Source organism: Narcine bancroftii, chromosome 11 (assembly GCF_036971445.1).
Source record: "Narcine bancroftii isolate sNarBan1 chromosome 11, sNarBan1.hap1, whole genome shotgun sequence".
Classification (NCBI taxonomy): domain Eukaryota; kingdom Metazoa; phylum Chordata; class Chondrichthyes; order Torpediniformes; family Narcinidae; genus Narcine; species Narcine bancroftii.
The window spans coordinates 49,674,269-49,691,539 of NC_091479.1; the positions used below are offsets into that span (position 1 = coordinate 49,674,269).

The following is a 17,271-nucleotide window of genomic DNA, read 5'->3' on the forward strand; positions in this document are numbered from 1 at the left end:
GTTATTTCCCCTCTTCTTTTTCTCAGCAAAGAGAATCAGGTTTATTTGATCATCTTTCTGAATCCCAGTGAAAGGTTATCGACCTGAAGGTTTCAACTCCAGTTATTTTTCCAGGAGATGATCTGCTGAGTATTTCCAGCATTGAGTTTTTATTTTACTGCCTTTGTGTATTACTGAGTGCTTTGAATGGGAGAAGAAATGTGGTTTGTGTTAAGTAAAGTTGTCTAGATTATGGGGTCGATTTAGAAAAATAGATGTAAAAGTGTTCATGGAAATAGTTAATTCATCTTTTCGAATTTTGGAGTCTCCTGCCGGAAAGCGCGGGATACGCACGGGGCTTAATTCAAACCCGCTGGCAGCAAACTCTTAATGATGTCCCACCTTGTCCCGTGGAGCCCAGCACATATAACCATATGACAGTTTACAGCACGGATACAGGCCATATTGGCCCTTCGAGTCTGTGCCAGTTCACATGAACAACTCCACTAGTTTTCCCCTCCAACACTCTGCCCTTATCCCTACAATGTGCTCCTATCCATGTACACATCCAACCTTCTCTTAAATGACAGAAACGACCCTGCCGCAATGATCTCTTCTGGAAGATCCTTCCATTCTGCCACCACTCTCTGAGTGAAGAAGCATCCTCTAACATTCATCCTAAAGTTTTTCCCCCTTACCTTGAACTCATGCCCTCTTGTTCCAACCACCACTGCCCTCAGGGGGAAAGAGTCTATTCACGTCTAGTCTGTCTATTCCTTTCATAATTTTGATTACCTCTATCATAACCCCCTTCATCCATCTACGTTCCAATGAATAAAGTCGATGTCTCCTTAATCTTTCTCTGTACTCGAAATGTTGTAAGCCACGTAACATTTTTGTAAATCTTTTCTGCACCCTCTCCACCTTATCTATTTCATTCCTCTATTTGGAGACCAGAACTGAAAACAATTCTCCAAACCTGGCCTCACCAATGCCTTAAACAGTTGCAGCATCGCTTTCCAGCTGTACTCTAGTCTATGCTATGATTTATGAAGCCCAGCGGACCATATCTCAGGTTAAGACCCACTGTCTTAATGTCCCTCATATCCAAGATTTTTCCTCCCATCTGCACAATTTCTGTGCTTTCTCCAAGGTTGATCTTGTCATGAGATACCATCAGATCCCATCCATAAGGAAGACATTCCTAAAATGGTGATTATTACCCCTTCTGGGCTTTTTGAATGTCTTAGGATGCCTCTTGAGTTGAAGAATGGTGTTCAAACCTGCCAGCGGGTTATAGACACTTTGGACAGAGATTTAGAGTTCCCTTACATCTACTTGGATAACATCTGGTAAAAACAACCTCGTCATGAATATTCTGTCCAGACCGACTATATATCATATTCAGTGTGACATTGATATTCTTGAATTAGCCAGTGTCCAGGCAATGGACCCTGATGTTCAGGCATAGTACGGCCATTACTAACCTGGACATACAGCAGGGGGCAGCACAACTAGGTGGCCAACCTTACTTTGTGACATGTTTTCGGGCTACATTATACCAATGTTTCCTGCATCTTGGAGGAAACTCCTTATTGACCAGATACACAGCTTATCTCAACCGTCCATCAGAACATCTGCCATGCTCATGTCAAATAAATATGTATAGCATGGACTGAGAAAAGGCGTCGTGTAATTAGTTTGCATGAGTACCTCCTGCCTGACTGCCAAAATTCAGTGCCGCACTAAGGCACCTCTTCAACATTTCCTGACAGTATGCAGGCAGTCGGAACATGTGCATGTGGACCTGCTTGGACCATTGCCAGAATCTCAAAACATGAGATACATTCTAACAGTTGTAGAACATTTCACGCGCTGGCCAGAGGCCATCCCGTTGCCATCCAGTGACACTGACACAAGGGCCAGAGCATTCATCGTCAACTGGATGGCCAGATTTGGTTTTCCCACATTAATTCAGTCCATGGAACACAATTCACCCACGTTCCCACCGGCAAGTGAAGTCCACTTTTAAGGCCCGACTCACTTGTCCCAATTAGGTTGATGAGTTGCCATGTGTTCTTTTGGGAGTGCGCACAGCTTCAAAGCAAGATATATCGGCATTGTCCGCAGAGATGATTTATGGTCTCATCCTTACAGTTTCATGGGACATTCATTTTACCACCAACTCTGATCTGAACATCCTTCAGCAGCTTCGACATGGTATCGTGATCAGCAAAGCTTTTCCTACCCATTGGCTTGGATCCCCTTAACAGAATGTGCCCCACCACTCCTGGACGCTGATTTTATATTTGTGCGCAGACAGGACCCAGGACTGCTGTTACAACGACCGTATGAGGGCGTTTTCCGCGTGGTGAAGAAGGATAGGTTTGAGTATACTTTGGACATTGGGGGACATTCACAGCTGTTTAGTTTGGACAGACACAACCCTGCCCATGAGGATCCCGCTTCACCCATTCAGTGTCCCCAGCCCAGATGATGAGGGTGTCCACCTAAGGTGCATGCAGCTGGTGTTTTACTTTCTGGCGACGGTTCTGGGGGGGTGTAGCAATTGTGTAGCGGGCCAAGTGGGCAAGGTTTTTTGGCGGGCACATGAAATTGTAAGGCAGACAGCTGGGAACTCATCCATTTAATTGACCACATGCACGTTGTGCTGCGTGCCGAGGAATGGCACGTTGATCTGTGATTTCCCCTGCTGGAAGGTGTGGGACACTCACAGGGCTTAATTTAAACCTGTTGTCCCGTGGATCTGCAGCAAACTCATAATGATGTCCCACCTTGACCATGGAGCCCAAGACATGCTGGAAATAAAAGAAGCCTGTAAAGACTGAATAAAGCAGTCTTGTGTTGACTAACCTGGTATGTGTGTGTGTGTTGCTTTAGTAGCTCTATTGAAGTAGCTGCTACATATAAAAATATTTGGGAGATTATCACACTTACAGGATACTTTTCATCCATCTCACAGCCTGTGGGAAGAAGCTATTCCCCAGCCTGTCAGTCCTGATTTTGATGATGGACGTGGTTAAAGATGCTGTTCACTCGATCAAAATGGTCTTTGCACTATTCCTTGAGCCCGATTTGAACAACACTCCTAGTGAATGTCATCTACAGAAAAAGGGAGACCCCAGTGATCCTCACCACTCTGCATCATTGCTGTCTGATACTTTACAGCAACTAGATCATCCAATGGTGCAGCCAGACAGGAGACTGAACTGCGCTCCTGTAAAATCTCAGGATGGAGCCGTTGGCCTTGACCTCCTCAGCCTCCTTGGGAAGTGTAGGCACTTCCTGACTGATAAGGAGGTGTGATTGTTTTGTGTATTAATACGTGTGCTGTATGGATGGGAATTTTATGTGATTGTATTGTCTATTCTTGCTCTTTAACAATCTTTAGTGGATAGAAGTAATCATTATACTTTACGATGTACAATCATGTACAGATTGTCCTTAAATAGCCATTTGGCCCAGATGTCTATTCAGTCCAAGAATACTTTCGATCACAGGCAGATTTTGAACAATAACACCATTCATTCTCAAACAAACATTGCTTTTAATTTGCTTTAAACAAAAAAAAACAGGATCAAACTTTAACTTATCACTATTAACAGCCTTCCATTACCAACTTCTAATTCTAAGCGCAGGTGTAAATAAAAGTGGGAAGAGGTATATTAATGTGCATAACGTTCTTTGACACAACTCCAAGTTCACCGGTGTCTATCAATTCTTATACTGTGCACAGAATTCAACATTTATGAATTTTCACCAAGCTCTGGTGCTTGAAAGTAAATGTTTACCCTCCAGGAAGGTGCTTGTTGGTTTCAGAGAGGGATTTCCTGCTCATTGGACACACATAAACTGATTCCCTCTGATCAGCCACTTTGGTGTCTTGCCAAAGAAACTTGACCCATCAGGTTTTCCAAATGATAACCTCTTATGCAGGTCACCATTGATTTCCTTTTGCTTCCCTTATTTCAGGTAAAACATCATTTCTAGCCAGCCATTTCCTCTTGTATGGACAACAAAGTTTTTCAACAGGCTGAACTAAGAACTCACAACCTGTCTTCAAAACAAGATGCCAGGTTGCCATCTCTCTCTCTCTCTCTCTCTCTCTCTCTCTTTTTTAGAAAAAGCCTATTTGGTCTCTCCTCTCTGCTTTCAAAACCACATGACCTTCTTAGAACAGCAAACTGGTACCAGCCAGATGACTGCACTGGACCCAAACTTCTGAGTCCATTTATCTGTTGCTTTAAAAACAATAATCCATTTACAGCTGCTTTTGAAATTCTTTAGCAAAACAGTCTCTTTCTTTTGTCTTTGCAAAGGCTCTCGGCACCTGAATGACTCACTCTCAGCAAAGCTCTTGCATTTTAAATAAGAGCTGTTTTGTGAAGTGTATGTGTTTGTTTGTGACATTAACGACTCCTTCAATCCATCTCTTTCAAAAACATCTCTATATACAATGTAAAATATATAATCTGTCACAGGACAGATGCAGCAGAGAAGTTGTGATAAAATCAATGGTGTCCTTGTGAAAATAAAAGTGGGAAGAGGTATATTAATAATAAGCAAGAGAGGAACTGAAATAAATCAGTATCTCTAAGGACATGGTCTTGGGGAAATTAATGGGATTGAGGCAGATAAATCCCAAGGGCCTGATAATCTACATCCTAGGGTTCTTAAGGAAGTGGACATTCAGATAGCAGATGCTTTAAGAATTATTTTCCAGAACTCGATAGACTCAGGATCAGTACCCATGGATTGGAGGGTAGCTAATGTTACCCCACTATTTAAAAAGGGGAGTAGAGAAAAAGCAGGGAATTATAGGCCGGTGAGGCTTACATCAGTAATGGGCAAAAATGATGGAATCCATTATTAAGGATGTAATAGCGGAGCATATGACTAGCAGAGAAGGGATCGGACAGAATCAACATGGATTTACAAAAGGTAAATCGTGTTTTACATATCTATTGGAATTCTTTGAGATGGTGACAGGTAAAATAGATGGGGGAGAGCCACTGGATGTGGTGTACCTGGACTTCCAAAAGGCTTTCGCTAAGGTCCCGCATAAACGACTGGCTTACAAAATCAAAGCTCATGGGATTGGGGGAAAAGTATTGATGTGGATTGAGAACTGGCTGGCAGGTAGAAGACAGAGAGTTGGGATAAATGTCTCGTTTTCTGAGTGGCAGGCGGTGACCAGTGGGGTGCCACAGGGATCTGTACTGGGACCCCAGCTGTTCACAATTTATATTAATGATCTGGATGAGGGGATTGGATGTAATATCTCCAAATTTGCAGATAACACTAAGCTAGGAGGGGTTGTGTGCACGGAAGAGGGGGTCAGGAAGCTCCAGTGTGATTTGGATAAATTGAGGGACTGGACAGATGCATGGCAAATGCACTACAATGTGGATAAATGTGAGGTTATCCACTTTGGTAATACAAAGCGGAGGGCAGATTACTATTTGAATGGCAATAGATTAAGAGATGGGGAAATGCAGAGAGACCTAGGGGTACTTGTACGCCAGTCTCTGAAGGTGAGCATGCAGGTATAGCAGGTGGCTAAAAAGGCAAATTGTATGTGGCCTTCATATCAAGAGGGTTTGAGTATAGGAACAAGGATACCTTACTGCAGCTGTACAGGGCCTTGATGAGACCACACCTGGAGGATTGTGTGCAGTTTTGGTCACCTTATCTAAGCAAGGATGTTCTTGCAATGGAGGGAGTGCAGAGGCAATTCACCAGGCTGATACCTGGAATGGCAGGAATGACTTATGAGGAAAAATTGCGCAAATTGTGATTGTACTCGCTGGAGTTTAGAAGATTGAGAGGGGATCTCATAGAGACATATAAAATTCTGGCAGGACTGGACAGAATGGATGCAGATGGGATATTTCAAATGGTGGGAAAATCCAGAACCCGGGGCCATGGTTTGAGGATAATCGGCAAACCATTTAGGACCGAGATGAGGAGGAATTTCTTTACCCAGAGGGTGGTGAATCTGTGGAATTCATTGCCACAGAGGGCAGTAGAGGCAGGTTCATTAAATATATTTAAGAGGGAATGAGATATATTTCTTCAGTATAAGGGTATGAAAGGTTACGGAGAGAAGGCGGGGACGGGGTATTGAACTTTAAGATCAGCCATGATCTCGTTGATTGGCGGAGCAGGCTCGAAGGGTCGAATGACCTGCTCCTGCTCCTATCTTCTATGTTTCTATGTTTCCATTGCCAAATCAGCTTCCTGAGGAGGTTTTCAAATCCATTAGCCTGAGTCACCTGACTCCAGGTGCAGCTTTCAGATAAAATCCTTGCTGACATCTGCTACATGACTGATGTAAAAACAATTATACTGAACTAATTTATGTCTTGCATTGAGGTCTGTATATGGATCTCCCCATATTTGCCAATCAATTACAATATTCAGATCCATTTCCCACCTTTGTCTCAACTTATGAACTTCTCATTTAAAAGTTCCTACTTGTAATAAAGAGGACATCATCAAATAATTTTTTTAACAAATCCTCTTTCAAGGAGTTCCATTTCAGTACAACATGGTTGGTCCTAACTTATCCTTCAAATATGCTCTTAGTTGGAAATAGCAAAAAAGATTGCGATGTTATACGATATTTATTTCTCAGTTGCTCAAATGACATTAATTAACCCCTTTCATAACAATCTTCAACATTTATAATCCCCTTACGAAACCAGCAATCCAGAAATTGATGATCCTTTGAAAAAGATACAAGGATTTTGAATCAAAGCCATTCTGGGTGATGTACATCCACTTTACATCATTTATTTTATTCCATATATTAATCAAATGTTTCAACAATTGTGTATCTTTATCACCAACCATTAATTTTGATTCCCACTTGTATATAAATTCTTCTGCTTTTCCCTCTCCTATTTTATTTGATTCTACTTTAACCCTTTCAAATAAAGAAGCAATAAATCTCATTTGAGCTGCTCCGTAACAATTTTTAAAATGAGGAAGCTGCAGTCCTCTCAATGCAGAATTTGCAATGGGTTATTTGTAACATGGGATTCAATGGGTTCACGTGACATAAAACCACGATGCAGAATGTTTTTTTTAAGAATGGAATACAAGAGGAGGGTTGTCTTGGTCTCCAGCAGGATATAGATCACAAGATATAGGAGCAGAAGTTAGCCCTTCGAGTCTGTTCCACCATTCTTCCACTCAGCCCCCCTGCCCAACTCTCACCCAATTACCCTTGATTCCTTGACGTATCAAATACCTGTTAATCTCTGCCTTAAATACACCCAATGACCTCACGTGGGTTTCACAACCCACTGACAAAATCAATTTTTCCACATTTGTTTTAAATTGACACCCTTTTATCCTGAAATTATGCTCTCCTCTCCTAGAATCCCCTACCATGGGAAACATCTTTGCCATATGTACTCTGTCCAAGCCTTCCAGCATTTGAAATGCCTCTGAGGTCCCCCTTATCCTTCTGTACTCCAACTAGTGCAGTCAAAGAGTCGACAATTGTTCCTCATACACTCACCCTTTCATTCCTGATATCATTCCAGTAAATCATCGCTGACCTTCTCCAACACCAGCACATCTTTTCTCAAATACGGCACCCAAAACTCTAATTCTGATTGAATGGAAAGGGAATTCACCAACGACACAGACACAACAGTGAAATGATATTATGTCTTGTTGATATTTCCCACTCGGGAAGGTTCTTGTTGATTTTCAGATAGAGGTGTGTTGTTCAGGGAAGCATTAGTGTTTTTGTGACTCAACGAACCAGCATCTGAAGTCCGTTATCTCTTCAGAAAAGCTTGATAGCTTCAGCATGGAGCAGAGCTGAGCCACGACTTTGCAGGTATTTAAGGGAGTGTGTGGGCAGGGTTTGTTCTGGACCAACAATCTCATCAAATGACTCTGCTTGAAATCAAGATTCAAACCATTTTGAGGAATACAACAGGAATTGTTCAACAAGAGCCTGGTGTTCCCTGCGGAGTTTTCTTTCAATAGTGGAAATGATTTTTTTTTAAAGCCCGTTAATATTCCTGATACAGATCTTTGTATTTAACTTTCAGGTTGCTATCTGTTGTTAACTTGGAGGCCTTTAATGGGGTGACTGGGTGGAATTTTTGCTTTAACCAAGCAGTTCTCTTGCAATTTTCCAGCAGTTGGATGCGATTCAGTTGCTTGCAAGTTTAGCAAGTGGGATTTTGATGTGAAATTGCAACTCACAACGTCATTTTTGTGTTTGAAAATGCCAATGTGAAAATTTTAACTTTGGTCTCCTTGGTTTGCTTCAGTTTACAGAGGAGGCGTTGGGTCAAGCTGAGAAGACAGAGTTGTATGCCCATTTGGCGAATCGGCTGGGCAAAGCAGAAAGCACAAAACGAGGGGCTGAAAAAATAATGAAGCAGACTGAAGTGACGTTGAACCAAACCCAGGTAAAGAATTTAATTTTGTGCAGCATACTTAAGAGACCAAACGATTTGGGCTTTTAGTGGTGACCTATTTAAATGAACAAAATCTGATTAGAATTGAAGTTTATGGAATGTTTGCAAGTTGCCACAAAAAAATGGAGCATATAAATTAGATGTTGTAATTAAGATAAATGAACAATACAATTAGCCTGGTGTCACAGTATCTGCCTCCCTCTACTGTACATCAACGTTAAACCTTCTCCCCAATATGAACCTGATGTCAAAGTATCTGACACTGTTAATCGTACATCAATGTTAAACATTCTCACGAATGTGAATCCTGTCTCAAAGTTTCTGCCTCAGTCTATCGTACATCAACGTTAAACTTTCTCCCCCCTGTGAACCTGGTGTAATAGAATCTACCTCAGTGTACCATCCATCACCGTTAAACCTTCTCCCCACTGTCAACCTGGTGTCACGGTATATATCTCAATTTACAGTATCCACTGTTAAACCTTCTCCCCCCTGTGAACCTGGTGTCACGGTATATATCTCAATTTACAGTATATCACCGTTAAACCTTCTCCCCAACGTGAACCTGGTGTCACAGTATCTGCCTCAGTCTACTGTACATCACCGTTAAACCTTCTCACTACTGTGAACTTGGTGTCACAGTATTGATCTCAGTCTATCGTGCAACACTGACAAACCTCTTCCCCACTGTGCACCCGGTGTCACGGTATCCATCTCAATTTACCGTACATCACTGTTAAACCTTCTCCCCACTGTGAACCTGGTGTCACTGTATCTGCCTCAGTCTACCATACATCACCGTTAAACATACCGTACATCACCATTAAACCTTATTCTCATGTGAACCTCGTGTCACAGTATCTGCCTCAGTCTACAGTACATCACTGTTAAACCTGATGCACTTTACTCCTGGTGTCAAATTATCTACCTCAACATACCGTGCATCACTGTTAAACCTTCTCCCTCTGTGAACATGGTGTCACAGTATCTGACACAGTTCATAGTATATCACTGTTAAACCTTCTCACAAATGTGAATCCTACTATAAAATAATGCTCCCCTTCTAAGTCTTGCTGTATTCGAATCCCACCTATTTTAAAAATTCCAAAAAAAAGAGAAACATCAATCCCAAAACAAGCTACTCAAGAGTAGTAGCCCCCTAAAAATCTGGGTGTGGTAAAGTCCACAAGTGGCAGGTGACTAAAGGACTCAGTGTCACTCACCCCCAGTCAGACTTTCACAAAGTCCTGAAACAAAAACATTCAACCCAGTGATTCCAGTCCCAATGATTGTTCCGGATCTTCAATATCGAGAAGACTTTGCGTTAATTCAACTTTTTTCCCATTCTTTCCATATTTTCCAATCTTCCCATTTCCATTCCCATTGACCCTTCCCTTCGGTGACAATGGTGACGATCGCCCATTTCCTCGTACATCTGGCAATGAATTAGCAAATATTAAAGCATCGTGGTGATTCTCAAAAAACTGAGATTGAAAATTCCCATAAAAATCTTTCAATACTGCCGCATAACGAAAAGCAAATTTATATCCCTTTCGCCTCAATACTTCTTAGGCCGAATTAAATTCTCGGTCTCTTCTGATAATTTCTTGACTCAGATCTGCATTTTAAAAAATCCTATTATTTTGAACCATCAGTGGAGCCTGATTTTGCCGTGTTTTCTGCACCACCAATCGGAGGTTCATCTCTCTGTCTTGATATTTAAAACAGCGAATCAAAACTGCTCGTGGTAATTGGCCTGAAAACGGTTTCTTTCTTAATGCTCTGTTCGCTCGATCTAATTCCAGTCCATTTGGAATGAATTACCTGCCCTACACTTCTGGGATCCATTTCTTCAAAACCTTCACCGGATCCGAACCTTGCATATCTTCCGGAAGACCTACTATCTTAACATTATTTCTACGACTTTGGTTTTCTAATGAGTCAAACTTCTTCAATAATTCCTTCTTCTGAATCCCCCAATCTACAAAAGGATCTTCCACTATTTCCATTTTTTCTCTATTACGCTCCACTTGACTCTTGCATTCAAGAAAGCCTCCTCAATCTTTTTAAAATGTTCTTGCACAGTATCCACTGATCGTGTCCATCTCGTAATATCACTCTTAACTACATTAATATCTTGCTTCATCAAAGTTATTTCTTCACACACAGTGTTCATTTTAGTTTTCATTTCCAAAAATCTGATGAGTCTTCTGCATTGATATATTTGACATATCTTCCATGAGCTGAGCAATCCCTTCCAGAATTGGAAACACAGAATCCAGTCCAGGATCCATCACCTCCCTTTGAGGCTGACCTTCTTTTGCCGCAGTCCCCAGTTCTTCAAATTCTAATGAAGTTGAGCATCTTCTTCCTCCATAGCAATAGGTCCTCTTCCGGTGCTGCTGCGGGTCTGGACACCCGACACAGTGTGCCGACCTCGTCAGTTCACCGTCGCTCAGGCTCCCCCACAGTCCACACCTTCTCCAAATGTTTGTTGACCCTCGACACACTGCGCATGCCCGGTAGGGCCACCAACTGCGCAGGTGCGTCTTCTGAAGCTACACTGTACCTCCCCTGACCACCAGGCAATGCTGCAGGCTCACGGGCCTGTCCTCGCTCAGCTGGCCCGCCCTCACTCCTGTGTTCATGAGTGCACGAGTCGAAACCGCTGAACTAATTGCTGAGCTGGCACCATCTTGCGATAACGCAAATGGTGCTGACAAAATACGTAGCCGGGCAGGAGTCCTCTGAGGCTTGGGGACTCCAGTCGACGACTCCAGTGCTTCAACTTGAACTCAAGTACAATTCTTCAACACTTTTGTCAGGTAATTTCTTCTGTAACTGAGTTTTCGATTTTTTCACATTTGCAGCCATTTCGATCCTCCACTATTCCAAAGTCTATAAATAGTATTTTTAATCACTTTTACAACTTTTAAAATCGAGCATTTAATTGTCTAACTATTGAAGGGTGGAACCACACGTCTACCCTCTGCGCCATCTTGTCACAGTATCTGACACAGTTTATAGTAAATCACTGTTAAACCTTCACATTACTCTGAATCCTGTCTCTTAGTTTCTTCCTCAGTCTACCTTTAATAAACATTAAACCTTCTCCCCCTGTTAACTTGGTGTTAAAGTATCAGCCTAAGTTTACCACACATCACCATTAAACCTTCTCCCCATTGTGAGACCAGTTTTACTGTATCCGCCACAGTTTATCGTACATCACTAATATATCTTCTCACTACTGTGAACTCGGTGTTACAGAGCCTGCCAGTCTACCGTACATCACCAGTAAACCTTCTCCTCAATGTGAGCCTGGTGTTACTGTATCTGCCACAGTTTAGTGTACATCATCATTAAAAATTCTCCCCAATATGAAGCTGGTGTAACTTTATTCGCCAAAGGTTATCGTACAGCTCTGTTAAACATTTTCCCCACTATGAACCCGGTATCACAGTAACTGTCTCAGTTCCCCATACATCACCAATAAAGCTTTTTTTCCCACTCTGAGCCCAGAATCAACGTATCTCCGTAGTATCCTGTACATCACCATTAACCTCCTCCCCACTGTGAACCAGGTTTCACAGTATCTGCCACAGTTTATTGTACATCATTTTTAAACCTTCTCACCACTGTAAACCTGGAGTCACAGAATCTGCCTTATTCTACCATACATCTCTGCTAAACCTTCTCAGTACTGTGAACACAGTGTCACAGTATCTGCCGAAGTCGACTGTACATCACCGTTAAACATTCTCCCCACGTTGACACATTTTTCACTCTTTTTGCCACCATTTATCGTACATCATAGTTCAGCCTTCTCCCCGCTGTAAAATTGGGAGTCACAGTATATTCCACAGTTTATTGTACATCACTGATATACCTTCTCCTCCTTGTGAATGCGGTGTCACCATATCTGCATCAGTCTTCTGTACATCACCATAAACTTCTCCCCAATGTGAACCTGGTGTCACTTTATCTGCCACAGTTAATATTACATCACCGTAAAACCTTCTTCCAACTGTGTACCTGGTATCACAGTATCTACCACAGCTTATCGTGCGTTACTGTTAAACCTCACTACTGAGAACTTGGTGTCACAGTATCTGCCAAAGTCTAATGTATATCACCGTTAAATATTCTCCCAACTGTGAACCTGGTGTGACAGTGTCTGATACAATTTATCGTACAATACTGTTAAACCCGCCAGATAAGCTCCAGATAGCGAAAGAGGAGTTCTCGCATCTGCAAGAACTGGGGTTCATTCGTCGCTCCGACAGTCTTTGGGTGTCACCGCGGCACCTGGTCCCAAAACCTCCGATGGCTGGTGCCCCTGCGGAGATTATCGATGGCTTATTGACACGACAGTACCTGACCGTTACCCCATCCCTTACATTCAGGACTTTATGGCCAATCTGCATGGCGTGAGAGTATTCTCCAAGGTCGATCTGGTGTGCGTGTATCATCAAATCCCATTGTACCCCGAGGACATCCCCAAAACAGCCATCATCACCCCCTTCGGCTTGTTCGAATTTTTATGCATGCCTTTCAGTCTCAAGAACACCTCCCAGACCTTCCAGCACCTCATGGATAAGGTGGACAGGGATTTGAATTTCGTGTTCATTTATCTAGATGACATTCTTGTCACCAGCAGAGACTGGGCATAACACAAGTCTCAACTGCACACCCTCTTCTCCCGACTGGCCGAATTCAGCCTAATGATCAGCCCGGCCAAATACCAGTTTTGTGCAGAAGAAAATTTGGATGGGATGAAACTAATCCAGAATCCATCGCACAAGATTGGAGAAATTAGATTGAACGTCTTCAAATACTTGGAAGTTTTGAAGTCAACAGACTTTGGAGTGGCCACATTTGCTCAGTTACACCATTTTTCTGATGTAAGTGAAGGTAGTTTTGATCCTGTCAGTTACTGAGTCCTGTGAAATAACCAAGTGCAAGTAGATGGTGGATTTGTAATGGGAAAAGCCAGAGTGGCTCCATTAAAGTCAGTCACCAGACCTTGAATGGAATTGACTGCTGCTATTATGGCGAGTAAAATGGACGCTATGTTAAGAAGAGAATTACAGATGGAGTTAGCAGATCCTGTGTTTTGGACTGATAGAACATCAGTGCTTAAATATATTAATAATGAAATCATGAGGTTTCATCTCTTTGTGACTAACAGAGAGAATGAAAACCTGGACAACAACAAATGGCAGATTTACCACAGGACAGAGTTTCACCTGATGAATTCCCATTTACATCCGTGGAAGTTGATTATTTTGGTCCTTTGCAAGTAAAGTGAGGACGAAGTGTTGAAAAACGATATGGAGTTATTTTCACTTGTTTGACTATGAGAGCAATTCATATTGAAGCAGCGTCATTGCTTGATATAGACTCTTTTATTAATGTTCTTTGGCGTTTTATTCCTAGACGTGGTCAAGTAAAAGAATTATGTTCTGATAATGGATCGAATTTTAAAGGAGCTTATCGAGAATTATGAAAAGTTATTCAAAATTGGAATCAACATCAAATTCATGATGCATTATTTCAGAAAGAAGTTAATTGGATATTTTATCCACCCATAGCTATGGGTATGGCATGGGTAAGGATTAGTTTGTTGTGGGGATTGTTTACAAAGGTCATTCCAGCCTTTATGGGCCAAAGGGCCTGTACTGGGCAGCAATGTTTGATGTTGTAAGGATGCGGAAGCTCTGGGAAGGGGTAAGGGACGGGCTGGCCAGGAATCTGCAGATGCTGAGGCCGAGGGCAATGGACAAACATGCTGGGGAAACTCATGGATAGTTTTGTGAGGAGCAGGTCCTGCTTCACGAGTCAAATTGAGTATTTCGAGGAGGTGTCAAAGGAAATAGATGAAGGTAAAGGTGTGTATGCGCTGCACGTGGATTTTAGTAAGGTGCTTGACAAGGTCCTCACAGTGGCCTCATTCAGAACGTCAGGAGGCATGGGATCCATGGAGGCTTGGCTGTATGGATTCAGAATTGGCTTGTCTGCAGAAAACAGATGGTAGTAGTAGATGGAACAATGACTAGTGGCGCTCCAAAGGGATCTGCTCTGGGACCCCTGCTCTTTGTGATTATTTATGAATGATGATGGGAGTGGAAGGGTGGGTACGTCAGGGGATGACACAGAGGTAGAGATGTTGTAGACAGTGTAGAAGGTTGTCATAGGTCATCCAGTTTGCAGAGAAGTGACAGATGGAGTTCAATCCTGTAAATCCAGATGTACTTAAACAAGCAACTGGTACAGGTTTATTTCCAGAGTCATTTTCAAGGGCACGAATAACAGTTATTCCAAAGAAGATTGGAGACCCATTAAAAGTAGCTTCATATAGACCAATTTCTTTATTGAATGCGAATTACAAGAACGTGAGGGCAGAGCACTTGGTTAGTGACAGGATTATGAATAGTGTGCAGGACAGAGAAATATTTCGATCCTGCTACATAAATCGCTCAATGTTGCTGTGAAAATTGAGAGGGAGTTTAAGATGGTGTATTGTGTGCTGGCTTTCAGGAGTCAGGGGATGAGTTCAAGAACTGAGAGGTAATGTTACAGATGTATAAAATTCGAGTCAGACCACACTAGGCATATTGTGTGCATTCCTGGGGCGAGAATACCAGAAGACGTCTAAATAAGGTGAGAGGAGGGAACTTTAGGCAAGATGTGAGGGGTACATTTTATTCACACAGAAAGTAGTGGGTGCCTGGAATGCATTGCCAGGGGTAGTAGCGGAGGCTGGTCCATAAAAGGCATGAAAATTATTTTAATATTGGGACAGGAATAAAAGAAAAACAGAAGGTACTGGTGTGAGGGAGGGAAGGGTAATACCGTTGTGGGGTAGGTTCATATGTGTCAGCTGAAGGGATTCGACCAATCCATCCATGATTTGTCCAGCATCTTGCTGCCATGTCGTGGTGAACCAGGGTGTTGCCTGATGGAGACACGGTGCTCTGAGCTCTGCAGAGATAGATCGTGCTTTTCTCCAAAACACACTTCCTCAGGTAAAGCAGAGGAAGGGAAAAGGCCCTAGTGTGCAGGGGTAGGGAGGGCCGTGATGGGGGAAGAGTTGGGACCCTCCAAAGTCATCGTGATCAGGCATCGCAGACAGCATCTCTATCACCCCTATTTCTCTTCCCAGGAGAAGGAGCGATCTCAGAGACAAGACACGAGTCCAGAAGAACATTGCAACCCAGCTGATCAGAGGTCGGACAACATCATGATGTCCTGAATCCCTCCCCTTCTTCTCCCTCTGGCCCTGCCAACCCCATTCCCTGCATCTTCCATGTCCCTTCACCCACTTCCCCCCACTTCTCCTCTACCCATCCTCGTTCCCAACCCACTCCTGCTCACCTTGCCCTTCCCTCACACCTATGCCCTAAACCCAGCCCTCCTCCCTTCACCTCCCCTTCCCCCTCCCCCCTTTCCCCTTCCAACCTTAACCTAGGGGAAGGGGGTAGGAGAAAGGAGGTAATGGAAGGGGGTAAGGGTAGGAGTAAGGGGTAGGGTTGCGGGTGTGGGTATGAGTGAGGGGTATGGTTACTGGAAGGGGATAGGTGTAGGGGATAGGTGTAGGGAATAGGGGTAGTGTTTAGGTTTGGGTTGGGGAAGGTGGGTAGAGTCAGAGTCAGAGAGGGCTGGGATAGAGGTAGCATTATGGTTAGGGTTAGGAGACATGGGCTCGGATTAGATCTAGGTTTAGGGTGAGGTTTAGAGTTCGGGGATGTGGGTTTGTGTTGGGTTTAGGGGAAGGGAGTAGGAGTAGGAGGTAGAGGTGGAGTGAGGGTTAGGGGAAGGTGGGTAGGATTAGGGTTGGGGTTAGGGGACGGCATAGGGGAAGAGATAGAGTTAGGGGACGTGGAGAATAGGGGGTATCAGTAGTGTTAAGGTTAGGGTTTGTTAGGGGTTAGGGTTAAGAGTAGGGGAATGGGAAGGGGGAGGGGAATGGGAAGGGGAATGTAATGGAAGACTTAAACTGTGTTTTATACTTTTGCAGACTTTGCTTCTGCAAGGCTGAGAACCTGCTTGTTTTTTACAATCAGCAGACATAAGCTAAATTCCACCAAGGGGCCAGAGATGCAGTTATCTGACAAAAGGACATCTGTGTACCAAGAACATTTAATCTTCCTGCTTATTTTGGTCACAGACTGTCAGAGGCCTAGCCTTGATGCAAAATAACCATTGTATTCAAAGTGATAAGCTGAAAATTATGTTATTTGTTAGAAGCCTAACATGCTAGCTTGCTCGCTTATCTTTCTTACTGCGCTGGGAATAGATGCTTGGGTAAGCAGTTTTTGGGTAATATAAGCCATGGTCGCGCTGCTGAAGTTTGAGACTCTCCGAGAGGTGGCAACATCTTTCAGCAAGAAGAACTTCTAGAGTCCAGCTAACGTCCCAGTCGAGGGAGGTGGAGAAGCTGCTACCTACGACAACCTACTACAAGTGTGCAGTCGTTGCCTCGCTTCGGCAGTTGGGACCAGGCCAGGCGTTGCTAAGTATAATTGGGAAGGGCTTGCATATTGTAGTTTGAAATCAGCTTTTGAATTTGTAATAAACCTTTGTATAAACTGAACTGCTCTCGGTGTGGGTGTCTATTTTCTTTCGGTAGCTTAAACACTGTGACCAATCTCAAACGAACAAAGTGAGAAGTACAAGTTTATGCAGGACAGGGAACGGGGTGGAGGAAAGGGGAGGTGAACGGAGGAAGCCATCCCTACCCCCTCCCCTCTCCACCCCTTCCCCCACATTATCCCTGCTTATTTTCTCCTCCTTCTAGCAGAAGTCGAGCCTCATTCCGGCCAGA

The 17,271-nt window shown here is 43.2% G+C and overlaps 1 protein-coding gene across 10 annotated transcripts in view; it reads left to right on the plus strand.

The window, feature by feature from the left end:
- Window positions 1-17,040, plus strand: part of LOC138745761 (endophilin-B1-like) — a 36,899-nt gene extending 19,859 nt beyond the window's left edge. For 4 of the 10 annotated variants that reach the window (XR_011346491.1, XR_011346489.1, XR_011346490.1 and 1 more), the window contains 2 exons: window positions 8,298-8,438; window positions 15,610-17,040. Coding sequence is in view for 5 of the 10 variants with exons in the window: in XM_069903054.1 (XP_069759155.1) it covers window positions 8,298-8,438; window positions 15,610-15,674; window positions 16,514-16,646 (339 nt within the window). In the remaining 5 variants the exon portion in view is untranslated. Of the gene's footprint in view, window positions 1-8,297; window positions 8,439-13,082; window positions 13,467-13,883; window positions 14,056-15,609 lie in introns of those variants that run through there. The other 6 variants (XR_011346493.1, XM_069903057.1, XM_069903054.1 and 3 more) reach the window with 6 other exon arrangements.
- The last annotated feature ends 231 nt before the right edge of the window (window positions 17,041-17,271 follow it).